Raw genomic sequence first — 14924 nt, forward strand, 5'->3', positions numbered from 1 at the left:
TATCGTACAAAGTCACTTTTTAAAGGTTGGGGTAGATTTTTTTTAATTTTAATTTTTGTACTGTTTTTATTCAAAGATAACTAGCTGTGAAATACATGCCTATAATGGGGGAAAAGAACATTAATAGTAATTAGGAGCTGCCTCGATTCTCCTAAGAGCCTTAACAAACCAGTGTTTAGCCTCTTGTTTCACAGAGTGGCCATCCAGTTACTCTGAATGGCCAGCAAAAAGACATAGAGGCCAAGGCCTTTCCTGATGTTGTCTCCTGGCACCAGTATTCAATAGCTTCCTGTCTCTGAATATGGAGGTTCCTTTCAGTTATTTAGTAGTCCCGAAAGACCTCTCCTCCATTTATCTGTCTAATCCTCTTCCAAAGCCATCTAGGCTTGTGGCTACTACTACATTCTGATTGGCGGCAAATTCTACATGTTAATCACTTGTCAAGAAGCAGTATTTCCTTTTGTCCACTCTGACTTTACTACCCATCAACTTAATTGGCTGCCCCTGAGTTCTATAATTTTTGGACAAGGAGAAAGGCTCTCTGTCCACTCTCTTTAACCCCTTGCATAATTTTATGATCCTCTACTAAGTACTCCTCTAGTAACTGCTTTTCAAAACTGAAAGGTCCCAGAACTCTTCAGGTTTTCCCCCAAGGGCTCCAACCCCTTAATCATCTTGGTTATCCTCTTCTGTACTTTATTTAGCTATCCAATGTCCTTTTTGTTATACCAAGACCAGAACTGCACACAATATTTCAAATGAGACTGCATCACAGATCTCTACCAGTGTAATGGCTGTTTTGTTTTCAATCAGTTTCCTAATAAGTCTAGCATAGAGTTTATTTTAAAATAATCCTATTAGGTTGACATTTTCATTGGGATATATCCAGTATAATCCTGGGGTCTCTTTTCCTTCTTAGAGAGCCAGCATGGTAAAGGGGTTAGGGACAGAGAACCAGGCTTGATCCCCCATTCTTCCATGTGAAGCATACTGAGTGACTTTGGGCCAGGTCCAGAACTCTCTTGCCCCTCCTACCACACAAGGTAACTGTTGAGGGAAGAGAAGGTGCTTTGAGACTCCTTAAAGTAGAGAGAAGTGTGATATAAAAACTAACTCTTTCCTACTTAGTCTTAACACATTCAGACCAATTAGCATATATATACATTTTTGTTCCAGTATGCATCACCTTACACTTGCCTTCATTTGACTGCTGCATGGTTGCCATTTGTACAATTTGTGGAGATCCTCCTGGAGCTATTCACAATCAGTCTTGGGATTTAAATAATTTTGTATTGTCTGCAACCTTGACCATTACCTAGATCATCCCCCCTCCATTTCACATCACTTATGAACAAATCAGTTAGCACCAACCTGAATGCTGATTCTTGTGAGACCTCACTGCTTGCTTCCTTGTTCCTTCTACTAAGAGAATGACTGACATTCCTACTCTCGGCTTCCAGTGATGTAGCCAGTTTTTAAGAAAACACACCCACTTATCCCCATGACTGTTAACCTTACTCAGGAGTCTTTGGTGAAGAACCTTGTTAAAAGCCTTTGGAAAGTTCAAGTATACAATGACTGCCAGGTGACCACAATTTACATGTTTATTTGTTTTCTCAAAAAACTCTGAAAGGTTTATGAGGCAGGATTTCTCTTTGTAGAAGCCATTCTCATTATCTGTCAGCAGGCTTTGTTCCTCTATATTTGATTGCAGTTTCTACTAATTTTCCTAGGAAAGGTGCTGGGCAAACTGGCCTGTAATGTTTTGACTGCTCAATGTTATTCCTCTCCAGTCTCTTCCCTGCTCCTCTTTTGCTGCTCCAGACTTGGCAGTTTGTTGCTGCTGACTCCCATTCCCCTTGATAGAATCCCACAGCTGTGTTAATGGGAGGGACTTGGGGTCCATGCCTGCACTTTCATATCAACTGTTTCAAGTTTATTAGTGGCATATGAGAAATCAGTTGCTCTTTTGTTTTAAAGAAGTAGAATGGCCAAAGTATTCTTGTTCTTGATTACGATTGCCAACTCTGGGTTGGGAAATTCCTAGTGATTTGTGGGTGGGGCCTGGGAGGGTAAGGTTTGGGGAGGGAGGGGCCTCAGCAGGGAATGCCAGTGTGTCTATTCTTCGAAGCAGACATTTTTCCTAAGGGAACTGATCTCTGTAGTCTGGAGATTAGTAGTGATTCTACTAATCTCTAAACTTTACCTGAAGACTGGCAAGCCTAATCAGAAGAAAGGAACAGAGTATCCAATGTTAGAACTGTGGCCAGTAGAGTCTAGTACTACTAATGCTAATCTTACTAACTGTAGCCACCTTTTTTGTGGCACTGTTGTGCCTTTAACTTGAAGAGCTGTGTGGCTGACAAATTCAACAAGTAAAGTTCTTAGCCTAATGGGCTACATAATGCTGCTTCACTTGCTTAACTTCTGAGTGTCATGCCAGGAAAAAAAGATATATACCACTGAAGATACCCCTCCCCCCCCCAAAAAAGGAAAAGCCTGGGTAAAAAGATGTCTTAAAGAAAGTAAAGTAGGTGCTAGGTAGGTCTCAGGGGTAAGGGAGAAGACGGTCCCTTCAGGCCCAATCTGACTTGAATAATCTGCCTTGAGTCTCCATGAGAAAGGTGGCTCATACTTGGAATAAATAAATAAATGAGCCTGAGGAAGACTTTTATTGACACCAGAAAAGGAGTCCTTAAATCAGTGAAAATGACAGCAAGAGAGCACTGATGAATTACTTTTAAAAATCTTTCTTTTAATGAAGAAATAATTCCATTCCAAAATATAGACACACAATTAAATAGTTTAATCACTTCAAAATATAACATGTCTCCAGTAGGCTTGAACACACGCACACACACACAAAACAATACTTAACGGCAATACAAAAAACCCCATACAATAATAGTTCCGTTTACAATACCAATGAATACTGTGAAATCTTTATTGTGTGTCTGTCAGGACTGGTGTGAAATAACAGTAGTTAAAAATGTAGACAGTAGCTTCAAGATGTAACTCTTCATACATTTTTGGTTCACAGGTAAAAATGCCCTCTCTTCTCTGGACACAGTGAAGCGCTTGTCGTTAGAGGCTCCTTGCACTGAATTGAACCAATGTAACTGTAGCAACCTGAGGCCGCAGTATTTACAAGATATATCTACAGCAATTAAAAAAACTAATAAGGATGGAAGAAGGTGATTAAAGTAAAGGCAGACATCTGTGCTAAATAATGATGCAACATTTTTTTCCTCATGCATATAAGAAAATACATATTATCACAACAAAGGCCACACACCTTTTAATGCAGTTTTCAGTTAACATTACTACGTACAGAGAATCTATTCTCCATCTTTCTTTTCCACATTCAAGAACTCTATTCCTCTTCACATTCTGATTCTTGCCCCTTAACTACCTTTCCACTGACAATCCACAAAGAGTTTTTGGCTGCAATTGTTGGCCATAAAGACACACAAAAGGCCAATTCAACCAGTTTCATAACTTTAGTGTCCACAATCCAACACATTTTAACAAACAAACAAGGATTAAGTGGGCTAAAACACAGACCATTTTCAGGATGCACTTCCCTGATCTCTCTCTCCCACATGCGTCCTGTCGACCATGTCCTCACTGAACAGCCACATATTGTGTTGTTCTTGTATAGGGTACAGGCACATAAAATTCCACGTGCACAGGTTCAAACATGACTGCTACCTGAGATAAAATCCAGGAAGTTACCATGTGACCTGCACCCATGTGCATATGCTTTTATATGCATACAGCCCCATTCAAACCCCATTCAAGTTCATGCATGGCTTGCTAGCTTCAGAGGTGGGGCGGTCTTATCAGGCAGGTAGGAAGCAAAGGTGCATTCCATTCCCCCCACCGTGCACAGCAGAGAGATTGGGGAAGAACATGAGCCTTGCTAAGTCATAACCAGTTTTGCAGCTGGATGACGTGGTAAATCTATATTTTGTTTCAGGAGACAAATTTTAAAAAGTGCTTCATCTGGGAGTCCCAGAATTTGAGGCCACCTAGAGCTCTGCTTGGGATTTAGAGCCAAAATGAGGCTGGAGGGAATGGTGCATGAGTCATCAGGTGGAGATGTTCCCTTAGTAATAGCGCTACACAGCTCTGGCAATGGCTAGACCAAGTCATGGGTCCTAGATGCAATGCTGACATGTAAACAAATGTTGGTGTTAAAGCAACATGGTTATTACTCCACATTTAGCTTTGTGGCTAGATTTGGTCATTCAGATTAGCTGTTGTCCATTGTGTCTCTCTTCAGGAAATGCCTGACTGAAGTCCTGAGCTGTCAGCAACATTTGCCAATAAACTGTAGTGTTATTTGCTGAGTGCTAGGCACTAGTAGAGAGTAACCGGTTCCTGAGAGAAGGGTGTAGGAGAGGTAAGCTGTCACAGGTTATGTATAGTGCCTACCTTGTCAGGCTGGCAGATATCACAGCGGTAAAGATGAGTTATTGCAAAGGTGTGGTGGGAGGTGTCTCCATGGAAACATATTTTATTTTCTGCATTTGTCTGAGTTGCATGATTTTGACCCCTTGGAGACAACGTTGAAACGTACACAAGGAGAAAGATGGCCAATAGTAGCAAATGATTTTGTGCATATATGTAAAAAATTAGCAGTAACCACCGAATCCATATAAGCTTTTTTTTGTGTGGTGCTCTTCCCCAGTAGAATCAGTAGAAAGGGTAAACTTCCCATTTGGACAAATTATACCCATACAAATATATTTGTTCTTAACAGCATGCTTTCTATACTGCTTCTGTTGCACTGGGGAATTTGTACTGTACAGATGCCTGAAATTCAGATACTTGCACTATGAATGAAGTAATTTAATGGGTCCCTGGCAGTTTCTTGATTACTTTGTTTTGTTCCTAGCTAAAAGAGATTTGGCGAGATATGTTCCTAGCTATTTCCCAGTATAGCGATGGCTGAGTAACCTCGCAACATTTTTTTTCTTTTTATAACTCCAATAGACCAAAAAGCCCACTCTCTTTCTCTGTCCTCCCCCATCCTAGTTAGAATAGGATGTTACGCAAAGGGACACCTTTGTAATTCTCTTTTAAATAAATGGACACACTTCTCCCCTGTGCTTTTCATAGGTAGCTAAATCCCCATTCAGCCTGAAAGAAAGTCTCACTACACATTTCCAAGAATGCATGCAGAACATCTGGTGGCTGGCTAAGGCAATGCACATTCAAAAATGAAAGGTAAAAGTTGCAAGCGCACTTTTAAAGCCTGTACATTTAAAGCTGAAGGCCTCAACAAACAGTATATGGAGAATGGAGAAAAGTGAAAGAACACATGCTTACTAAAGCTCTAAAACAGCAATAAAACAATACCATGGAAGAGTATACATAACGTGAGTCAGTTTAGGGATTTTATGGCACCTGTGGTTTATAAACAGCTTTAGCAACGCGTATTTCAAAACATAGTTCACAGTTTTAAGAAGATCTGTGCTGATTTTAAAAACTAGATTCTATATCATCTGAATGTTGCCTTTTGTATATGATATCTATTTGGAAAGAAAATATTTACACTAACTTGTATGGCTGATTTGTTAGATTACGTCAAAAGAAAACATTCCTAAGTTATGTAGTAGCCCTAAATCATAGAGATACTCTTAATGCATTTTGTACAAGTCTTTCTCTCTCCTTTTGCAGAAAGACTGTACAACAAACTGCAATCTAAGGTTGCCTTCCTGCGCCTGGTTATGAACTCTAGTCCCATCCAAATAGATGGTGTTTAAGTACATAGAATGGGGTGCCGGATTGCAACTATAGTCAGGTACTTAGCTTTGGGGCTATAAATATATACACTCAGGAGTATATTCATTCAGTGTTAACTGTGTCATTGTAACTTTTAAAATTTCCGCTGTGGAAAAACAATGTACAGTGTATAGGAAAGTGTTCCAAAATCTCAAACTATTCAGAAATCAAACGCCTACTATAAACAGCATTAATATTGTCATTGTAAACTGAACAGGTTCAACGTTATGTGCAAAGGGCTTGAGTATTTTGTTAATACTGCTGTTAATTGTAACAGCAACCTTTTGTTTTTGTCAGCCTGTGTTCTTCACCAGTAATGAGCCATGTTACATAATATGTAGCTGCTATAAGTTAGCTTTAAATAAAATGTCTTCTTTGTCTTCAAAACAAACACCTACAAACTACAACTTGTAGAACAGAAGTAATGTGCTACAGTCTTCAAAACGAGTTGGTTCGTCTGATGTCAGAGGTGCTGCATGTGTTGTTGCGCGTCTTCTGTGAAGCCGGCAGGCAAGCTCTCTCTCTGTCAGCAGCTGGAGTACGGCTCTCCTCTTTGTCTTGTCTGTTTGACTGCAGCCTGCTTGCTGAGAAACATTTAGAAGGATTGCGGTGACATTCACTGTTGTGATATACATGGACACAGTGCAAAGCATATCAGGGCACACTGTAACAAAATGTATTTTAAAATAATCACATAATGCCCCCATATGCATCACAACATGGATGGCATTCCTGTATATATAAGCTTCGCTGGGAAGGGTGTGCAACTGGGTGTGTATCCCTTTGAGTGTGTGGAAATCACTATACAGAAGCCTGGTGTGTGCACTAGAGCTTCTATAAGTTCACTGGGTCAGTCTCTGCACATACAGCATGCATATTTGACATTTCACAGCCAGTCAGAGCTTTTTGGCTTTATGTCAATGTCCAGTTATTCTGTTAATAGCTCCAGAGTGGGATTTATGTTAGTCTGTTTGCTAGTCTTTAAGGTGCCACTGGATTTCTGTTTATCCTGTTGAGGTCTTTTCCAAGTTAAAGCAATGGATCCCAATATTACAAATGTACCCCTAGCATTTGTATTAATGGTTCCAGTCTCTGGATTTAAGCCTACAGATCTGGTCATGATGGCAATAGATGTACTGATATATATTGGTATGCTCTAGAAACATATTTATACAGTCCCCCAAGACAAGCCACTTTGTAAAAGCAATGTCCTCTTTTCACAGTGTTGCACCTGATGTATCTTTAATAGGGACGGGCTCTTATTTATGGAATAAATAAACATGTGAAGGACAGCCTCCACCTGTATCTACTGCCTGCATTGTGGGATTGGTCAAGGAAGTTCATCTGCATCTACAAGTGCAGAGGCATGGCTGGTGGGGGCTTTCACACAGGCTTTCTCTGAAACCTCCCCCCCCCCCGTAAACTCTAAGCCCCCCCCAAAAAACCCTATGCTTCTTTCCCAGGAAGTGGTCTCCGCTCTTTTAGTACAGCCATTATGATGCCAATTGAAGATCTACTTATTTCAGAGAGTATTTCAAAACGGGGTCCTTACTTTGGTTTTAAGCTCTTACATTAATTTTTATGCTGTTAATATTTTACAACTTTATATTAATAACTACGGTAATTTCATTTTATTTTTTGTGAGCCACTAGTGTTTTAAAAACGAAAACAAATTATAAAGGTGGATGGGATTACTATCTCATTAACTTTTTTTGTATTTTATCATCTATAACAATTATAAATGCTTCAAAAATATGGCACGTAAATAAAAAACAAAACAAAACAGAGGCTATTTGCTACATTGTGCAGCAGGGAAAACAGACCAATGGGAAAACAGAGTTGCATTTACCTGTAACCTCTGTTCATCAAGTGGCCTTCTGTGCAGGCACACATAGGACTGCATGACAGGAACTCTAAGGCAGGGGTGGGTAGTCAACCTGTGGTCCTCCATATGTCAATGGACTACAATTCCCATGAGCCCCTGTCAGCATTTGCATTTGCTGGCAGGGGCTCATGGGATTTGTAGTCCATGGACATAAGGAGGACTACAGGTTGACATACCCTTGCTCTAGGGCACAGCCTAGAAAGCCTATTCCAGAGAGAGAAAAAGAAGGCTCTAATGAGTCTTCCTCTACCTCATCAGGGAGCTCAACAGACAGCATTAAAATCAGGTCTTCCAGCCTTGCAACCAGACTCTTGCATGTAATTCCTGAAGTTCAAATAAAGCAAGAGTTGCCTGGAGGCCTCTCTAAACCCATCTTGCGTCCTGCTGCCTTGGCAGCTGTGGCATTGGCCTTGGCATTGTTGGTGGTGGTTCCTACCTTCTTGCCATCTCGCTGAACCTCGGGGAAGTCTAGCAAGACCGCCCAAGCTCTGTTTCTTTCTTGTCTGGTGTCCAGAGAGTCTTGGGAGGCTTCCCAGGAGGTTGGGCCTCTCAGGGACATCCTGACATGTTCCTTTGATGGACCTCCAGGAGAACATTTTGAAATTGCTCCTTTGATCAATAGGGAAACTATTCCCTGTGTAAAGATAAGAGATGGTTTTCCAGACTGGATTGCAGTGCAATTAATTGGAGGCTGTGATTTGAACTCCAAAAATAACTGGATTTTATTATAGATAATAAAATATCCCACTATCAACAGTAATCTGGCACCATCTGATAATGAACTTGGACAACCTGCCCAAGAGCCAAAGTTCTGATTCTAGTCAGATTGATGGGGCACTTCTGGGTTGCTGATCCCTAGAGGTCTATGGAAGATCTACTCTGCCTCTTTGACTGAGGCTGTTGGATGTAAGGTGGCCAAACCCACCCAGAAAGGAGGGAGGCAATTGGTACCTATATCCCTGCATTCGTAAAGCCTTGATTGTGAATATCTAATACTGTGCCTTTGTTAAAATGCAGGAATTAATTGGGTTATACCCAGAAATTTTGCTGTTAATTTGTTCTTTCTAATCCCATCCCAAACTGTATCAGTTTGATCACTGAACAGGTCTTGACCCTCAAATGGAGTCCTCTACCTTCACTCTCATATCCAGAGGGCTGAGGAGCACAGCTACAAATATCTCCTTATCAGAATCCCAGAGACCATTAATCAGCTATTGTAGTCTGCTCCATGTCTTGTAACAGTAAACTGTTGCTTTCTTAATTTTTGTCCTCCTGCAATAAGGAGTTCAGATACACGTTGTCTATCTGCTGGTAACAATTCCAAAAATTTTGATATGTTTTCCCATAATAACTTTTGATAGTGGCCCATGACCACTGTAACATTAGCCATCCTCAGTTCTATAGTTCCAAAGGAGTAGATCTTCCTTCCCAGCAGGTCTAATCATCTTAGTCTTTGTCGAGGGGGGACAAATGAATCCCGGCTCATTTCTTGGCTAGAAGGACCTCTGACACTATGGACTTCACCTGAGGGTGTCGAAATAAAAAGTCGCAGTCTTCCTGTCTGTATCTGTAAAGGTTCTCTAGCTTCTATGATGCTGCTTGCACCAAGGCTGAATTCACCAGATGGCCAGGTTTATATCTTGGATCCCTTACAGTAACGGTAGTGTCACAGGACTTGAATCAGGAGTATACAGTACCTTAATGATAGGGTCAGCAGGTTGAGCATCCAATGTGTTGACCTCCAGACCTAGAATTTTTGCCATCTGGCTCAAATACAGCTTCAAATCTTCCCAAGGTGATGGAACTGTTGAGTCAGCAACTATGTCCTCCAGAGATGGCATCGAAGTGCTCTCTGAGTCTACTTCTGACATTTGATAGAGCATCTCTTCTAAGTAGGCATTATGATGCGGAGATTCCCCCATCTGTATGGAAATGTAACTGTCAATCTTGCTTGGATCTCAAAGAATCCTTTGTAGGTTGCCATGGGCATGGGACTTATATGGATGCCCATTGAGCCCACTATGGTGGAATCATGAATGGAAACAGACCCCAGTTAGTCTGCTGAGACATCTTCTGATTTTGTAAATGCACATCCGATTGGCTTTTATCTTGGGACCTTGAAGATCTCATCCTCCAAGGAGTCTTGCACTGAAGCAGACTTTTTGATGGGAAGGGGGTCCTAAGATCCGAGCACAACTTTGAGTCTTGATGACACTAGGTGAGTCCTAGTGTTGGCGTGATTTCAATTTGATTAGGGGTTGGTGCAGGTAAGATTGACAAGGTCAAATGGGAGAGCACATCTGCAGTGACAAAGATCTTGGATTCCAAGGCTAACCTAACCTAAGTCAACAGTGAACAGATTGGGCTGGCTCTTTGTGACCATTTTGCTCTCTTTTCAGCATTTTTTTGGAAGCAGCTCCAATGCTGACCTTGGAGTGGAGGCATATGCTTGTAGCTCTGGTAAAGAGAGCATCAGTGCCGAAGTCACCAATTGGCACCTTGTGTCTTTATCCACCTGGGGCCAGCTTTCATTCCGATGATATGGGGTGTTCAGGGCTTTCTGCCATAGCATGGCTTTGAGTCTGGCCACTCTTCCCTCATGTGCCTTTGAAGTGAGGTGTCTACAGGCTTGCTATGTGGCCATATTGTGGCCATCTCCTAAACATGGGAAGCACGAAGATGATCATGCTGAGCCATTTCTGCTCTGCACTCCCTGCATTTTTAAACAGAGCCATTCTATCTTTAGTACTGCAATCCTCATAAAGCTCCATGGATGGACGTCTTTTTCCAGTATAGACTCCCAACAAAGCTGCATGTAGAAGTATGTCTTCTCCTCACAGCAGCAAAAGAGGAACTGAGGGGAAGCTTGTTCACCCTGCCTCTGTCAAGTGACCCTTTGTGTGGGAAAAGGGCTAACTGGTGACAGAGGAGAGGGGGGAGCAGTCCAGAAGCTAGAAGCTTCTTTAGGAAAGCCCGGAAGCTTTTCTCCAAGGCTGGCATGCATTAATGTAGTCCCATGTGTATCTGCACAGAAACCACAAAGATGAAGCTTCATTTCGCTGATGCACTACCCCAGTCTTAAGCTGCACAAAGGAGGGCAACAGAGAGGTCAGATATCTGGGTTTGCCAAGAGTCTAATCTGGGAATCGAGGTGCTGCTGTCTTTTATATGCACCCCTTTCCAAGTGGCCTGCTGGTTCAATGAATAGTCTACGGCAGTCCTAGAATAATACTTACTTCAGAGGAGAGTGACACAAGAATGGGATATTCATCCTTGCAGGCTGACCTGTGAATACAGAAGAAAGCAAAATCAGAACATATGAGTGGTCAAGCCAGCATTCTCTCAGCAGTACACCAGAGAGGTTAATGTGTGCTGACATGCAATAATATTATATGAGAAATAGGATAGTTTGCATATAAGGAATAGCTATAAGAAGATTGCCACTGATTAGGTGTGGGAGAGTAAACAGATTTTTTGGGTGTCATCTTTGAAGCTTCCCTATCTATGGAAAGCTCAGATCACAAAAGTAGTCCAATTGGCATTTTACCATCTGTGCCAAGCGAGACTACTAGCACCCTACCTGTCCCCAGAACACTTGGCCACAGTGATCCATCCAACAGTCACTTCCAGGCTAGACTTCTGTAACATGCTCTTACACGGACCTACCCTATCTTTGATCCAGCAATTGCAATTGGTGCAAAATGCAGCTGCAAGGATCCTTACAAGGTCATCTTACCCATATTCAGCCTGTGCTGAGGCAGCTGCATTGGTTTCTGGTTAGCCTCCGGATCAGGTTTAAGGTTCTGGTTCTTATCTTTAAGGCCATCTGTGCCCTGGGCCATGCATATCTGAGGGACCGTTTGTCTCCTTATGTCCCTCGCAGAGCTCTTTGCTCTGTGGGTTCAAATTGGTTCGTTGTCCCCAGTTCCTGGGAAGTATGCCTGGTCTCAACTAGGGCCAGGGCCTTTTTGGTTCTGGCCCTGACCTGATGGAATGAACTCCCAGAATAGCTAAGGGCCCTGACAGAGCTATCACAGTTCCACAGGGCCTGTAAAACAGCGCTCTTCTGCCAGGCATTTGGTTGAGACCAGGTTAGGAAGATTGGGTCCCTCCCGGTGTAGGCCCCATAGTCAGGACGTTGCCAGAAGATCCTCTCCCATGGGGCTTGGTGGTGCCTATTTTGCAGGGTTTGGATGGGTGGAAGAGGAGAGATTTATAGTTGGTTTCCTGCCACCAGTATTATAATTGTTTTACTGTTATACTGTACTGACGTGCATTTTATGTGGGTTTTAAATATTTATTGTAAACCGCCATAAGCCGACAGGGATGGGGAGTGGTGGTTAATAAATATAAATAAATTAAAATAAAATTAATTCGTTCAACACAATACAAATTCCATTTGCTCCAAGTTCCAGAAGAAGGAGGACTCTAATGGAGCTTTTGCTCAAGTATTGCACTCTGCAGTATAAAAGGAATCAAATTGCTCTGACAGGCAAATTTTAGTCAAGATCTGACCAGTCAACTGTCTCAGACCATAGAAACAGAACAAAATTACCAGTACTACATGGCACCACCTTGTATGTTTACTCCATGCCCACACTGCTTAGCTAGCTCAGCAGCTTCTGATTTTGTCTTTTAATACCTTAAGTCATAAACAGCAGACATTTGGTGGTCTCTTCAGGAACTCATGGTATGAGCTTCCTATTTGACCTTCTTCTCTCTTCCTGTCTCCACAGCATTTTATTAATTCCTGGGAAGTTGGGGGAGGAATTGCCTCACAGCTGGATGCTTTCAGGCTGCAGGTGGTCCCTTCAAGAGCTGACGGGCTGTGCTCTCTGCTGAGGCCAGTTCTTCTGCCTTCTTGTCCGCAATAAATCTTCTCTGTTTAAGGAGTCTCTCTTACATATACTGAAGCTTTATAAGCTTCAATCCAAGGTAAAGTATAGTGAGCCTTGTATGTGGAACAACCTTGCCTGTTTCTCTCCCAGCTACTGAAACTATGCTGTCCAGAGTTATATGTAACTATTTGGATCAACAGGGGCATTGTGTCAGTTACCTGCATTGTGCACTGCAATCTTACAAAGCAATCAAGACAGTACATTCTAAGAATAGGATTGCCATTGTGCTTGTACAACTCCAAATTATATAGTTAATTTATCTGGCATAGTGAGGATATTACGTCATGGCCACATGTCTGGAACATGTTGTTTTTGGGTTGTCCTCAGGGGTAGCCCCACATACAGTGCATTGCAGTAAACCAGCTATGAGGTTATGGATGCAAGTGTTAGCACGGCCAGATGTGCTAAGTGTAAGTAATGAAAGATAGGCAAATCAGGTGCATCTGACAGAAGGCAATCCTGGACACCAGGCCAACTTGCTTTTCAGATCGCAAGGCAAGGTCCATGAGCACCCCCCGAGCTCTTGCCCTGCTCTGAAAAAGTTCAGAGCCAAGAACGATGTATCCGGAGGCTTCATTAATGAAATATAGGGATTTCTACCTTGTGGGCCACCATCCATGCCCTTATATATAATGAAATATAGACAGAGTTCACCAAGGGCACTCCAGGCTCATAAACTCTGCTGGCAGATAATTCAGCTATCAGGGAAAGCATCTTAAGAGCGAGGGCCTCTCAGGAGGCAGTGCCAGAAACTCAAGAGGGAGGTTGAGAATGCGCTCTCAGAACCACACTGAAACATGGCGAGGGAAGCTGGCAAACTGTCTATGGTGAAACTAAGGAAGAAGTTGTCAGGTACTCAGTCAAGGAATGGGAGAAAAGGACCTGACCTCTTGCTCCAGCCTGATAATGCCCCAAAGAGTGGGACTGGATGGGGGAGGGGGATAGAGTTGAAACTGTATAGTGCCTTTCTTTGCATTTTGAACATATATACTTGGAATTTGGGAGGGAGATTCTCTTGGAGGAAAAGATACAATCCCTCAAGAATTTCACAAAAGATTGAAGTTACCAATATATTTTCCATTGAAATAACTACCAAATCGATGAAAGCCCCAGAACTCATGATATAACTATCCAAATATTTTAAAATATCAAAACAAGCTGGACCTCAATAGAAATGTCCATGCATATCCTTAGTAGTTATTCATAGTTGGATACTGACTAATGAAACAATGAAATGAAGAAATACATTTTAGTCAATACCATTATTATTCTGAACTAAAAATGTAATGAAATGGGGATTAGAATCCATGGAGATGAGAAAAAGGAGGAGAAGAGTTCATCTAAATGAATTCCTCTCCCCCCTCCCCGGATCAATAAGACTTCCTGCAAGCTTACACATACAACTAGATGGATTTCAGTATTATCTGCAAACTGGCATCTACATAATATAGTTGCGATCCAAAAAGAAGAGAATCTACCACAGGGTACCTCATTGGTTTCAATTTAATGTAGATAGTGCATTACCTGATAAGCTTCATCCTGCAGCTTTTGTTTCAGATACTCTTCCATCTTGAGTTCGTTCTCTAGCTGGCGAACAGAATCGTTTTCATAGTTCTCATCATCTGCTCTCACGTAGGGGTCTCCATCTTCTGTAACCCTAAAGACAATTATGAATAAATAGCTCCCAGGAAGGTGTGAGGGGCAAGGTCATTACTATACTTTTTCTTTGAACTACATATTACACAGAAAGACTGTTTATGCATTGGGAACTTCACTGCCCCAGCTCCCATTCAGGAGCACAAATCGGGGGCGGATGAGGTGCACCAGGCCAAATGCTCCCCTGTGTGGGTGCAGGAAGAGGTGGGGCAACCTGCCATGACTAAAACTCCAGGCTGCAGCCCAGCATGAAACCTCCAATGTGTAAACGGTCAAAGGGAGTCCAACGCACTGTCCTTCAGAGATGCGTCTTTATGCCTAGCTCTCTTCTGAACATGTCTGGCTACTAAATGCAGGGAACATGTTTTATAACCTGTGGATTGTTCAAAAACAAAGTTTCCAACACCTGTAGTTGGAAGTGGTACAGTCCAGGAAGAACTGTGCCCATGAATGCTATCTGGCTCTGGGATACGCAACTCACAGCACAAGAAGTGTCCTGAGGAAAGGCAATCACTACTTTCCTTGGAAAATGCAGTGTGTGGATAAATGCATACCAGCTCATGCTGGCCATTGTCAAACGTGAACTAGAAAGAACCAAGAGAAAATAATGCATCAGCTTATGTGGTGTGAAAGTAATGAATCTCCAACAGTGGAGCCATCTGTAGAAAATCTGAATACAATAATACTATCCCAAG

At 42.1% G+C, this 14924-nt stretch overlaps 1 protein-coding gene across 22 annotated transcripts in view; it reads right to left on the bottom strand.

Moving 5' to 3' along the window:
- Nucleotides 1-2734: 2734 nt before the first annotated feature.
- The window catches only part of DTNA (dystrobrevin alpha), a 379312-nt gene continuing 367122 nt past the window's right edge, over nt 2735-14924 (bottom strand). For 20 of the 22 annotated variants that reach the window (XM_077352480.1, XM_077352472.1, XM_077352474.1 and 17 more), the window contains 3 exons: nt 14098-14230; nt 10912-10960; nt 2735-6374 (listed from right to left, as the gene is read on the bottom strand). In XM_077352480.1, the coding sequence (XP_077208595.1) occupies nt 10943-10960; nt 14098-14230 (151 nt within the window). In that variant the 3' untranslated portion in view covers nt 2735-6374; nt 10912-10942. Of the gene's footprint in view, nt 6455-10911; nt 10961-14097; nt 14231-14924 lie in introns of all 22 variants that reach the window. The other 2 variants (XM_077352465.1, XM_077352464.1) reach the window with 2 other exon arrangements.

This window comes from Paroedura picta, chromosome 9, assembly GCF_049243985.1.
Source record: "Paroedura picta isolate Pp20150507F chromosome 9, Ppicta_v3.0, whole genome shotgun sequence".
NCBI lineage: Eukaryota > Metazoa > Chordata > Lepidosauria > Squamata > Gekkonidae > Paroedura > Paroedura picta.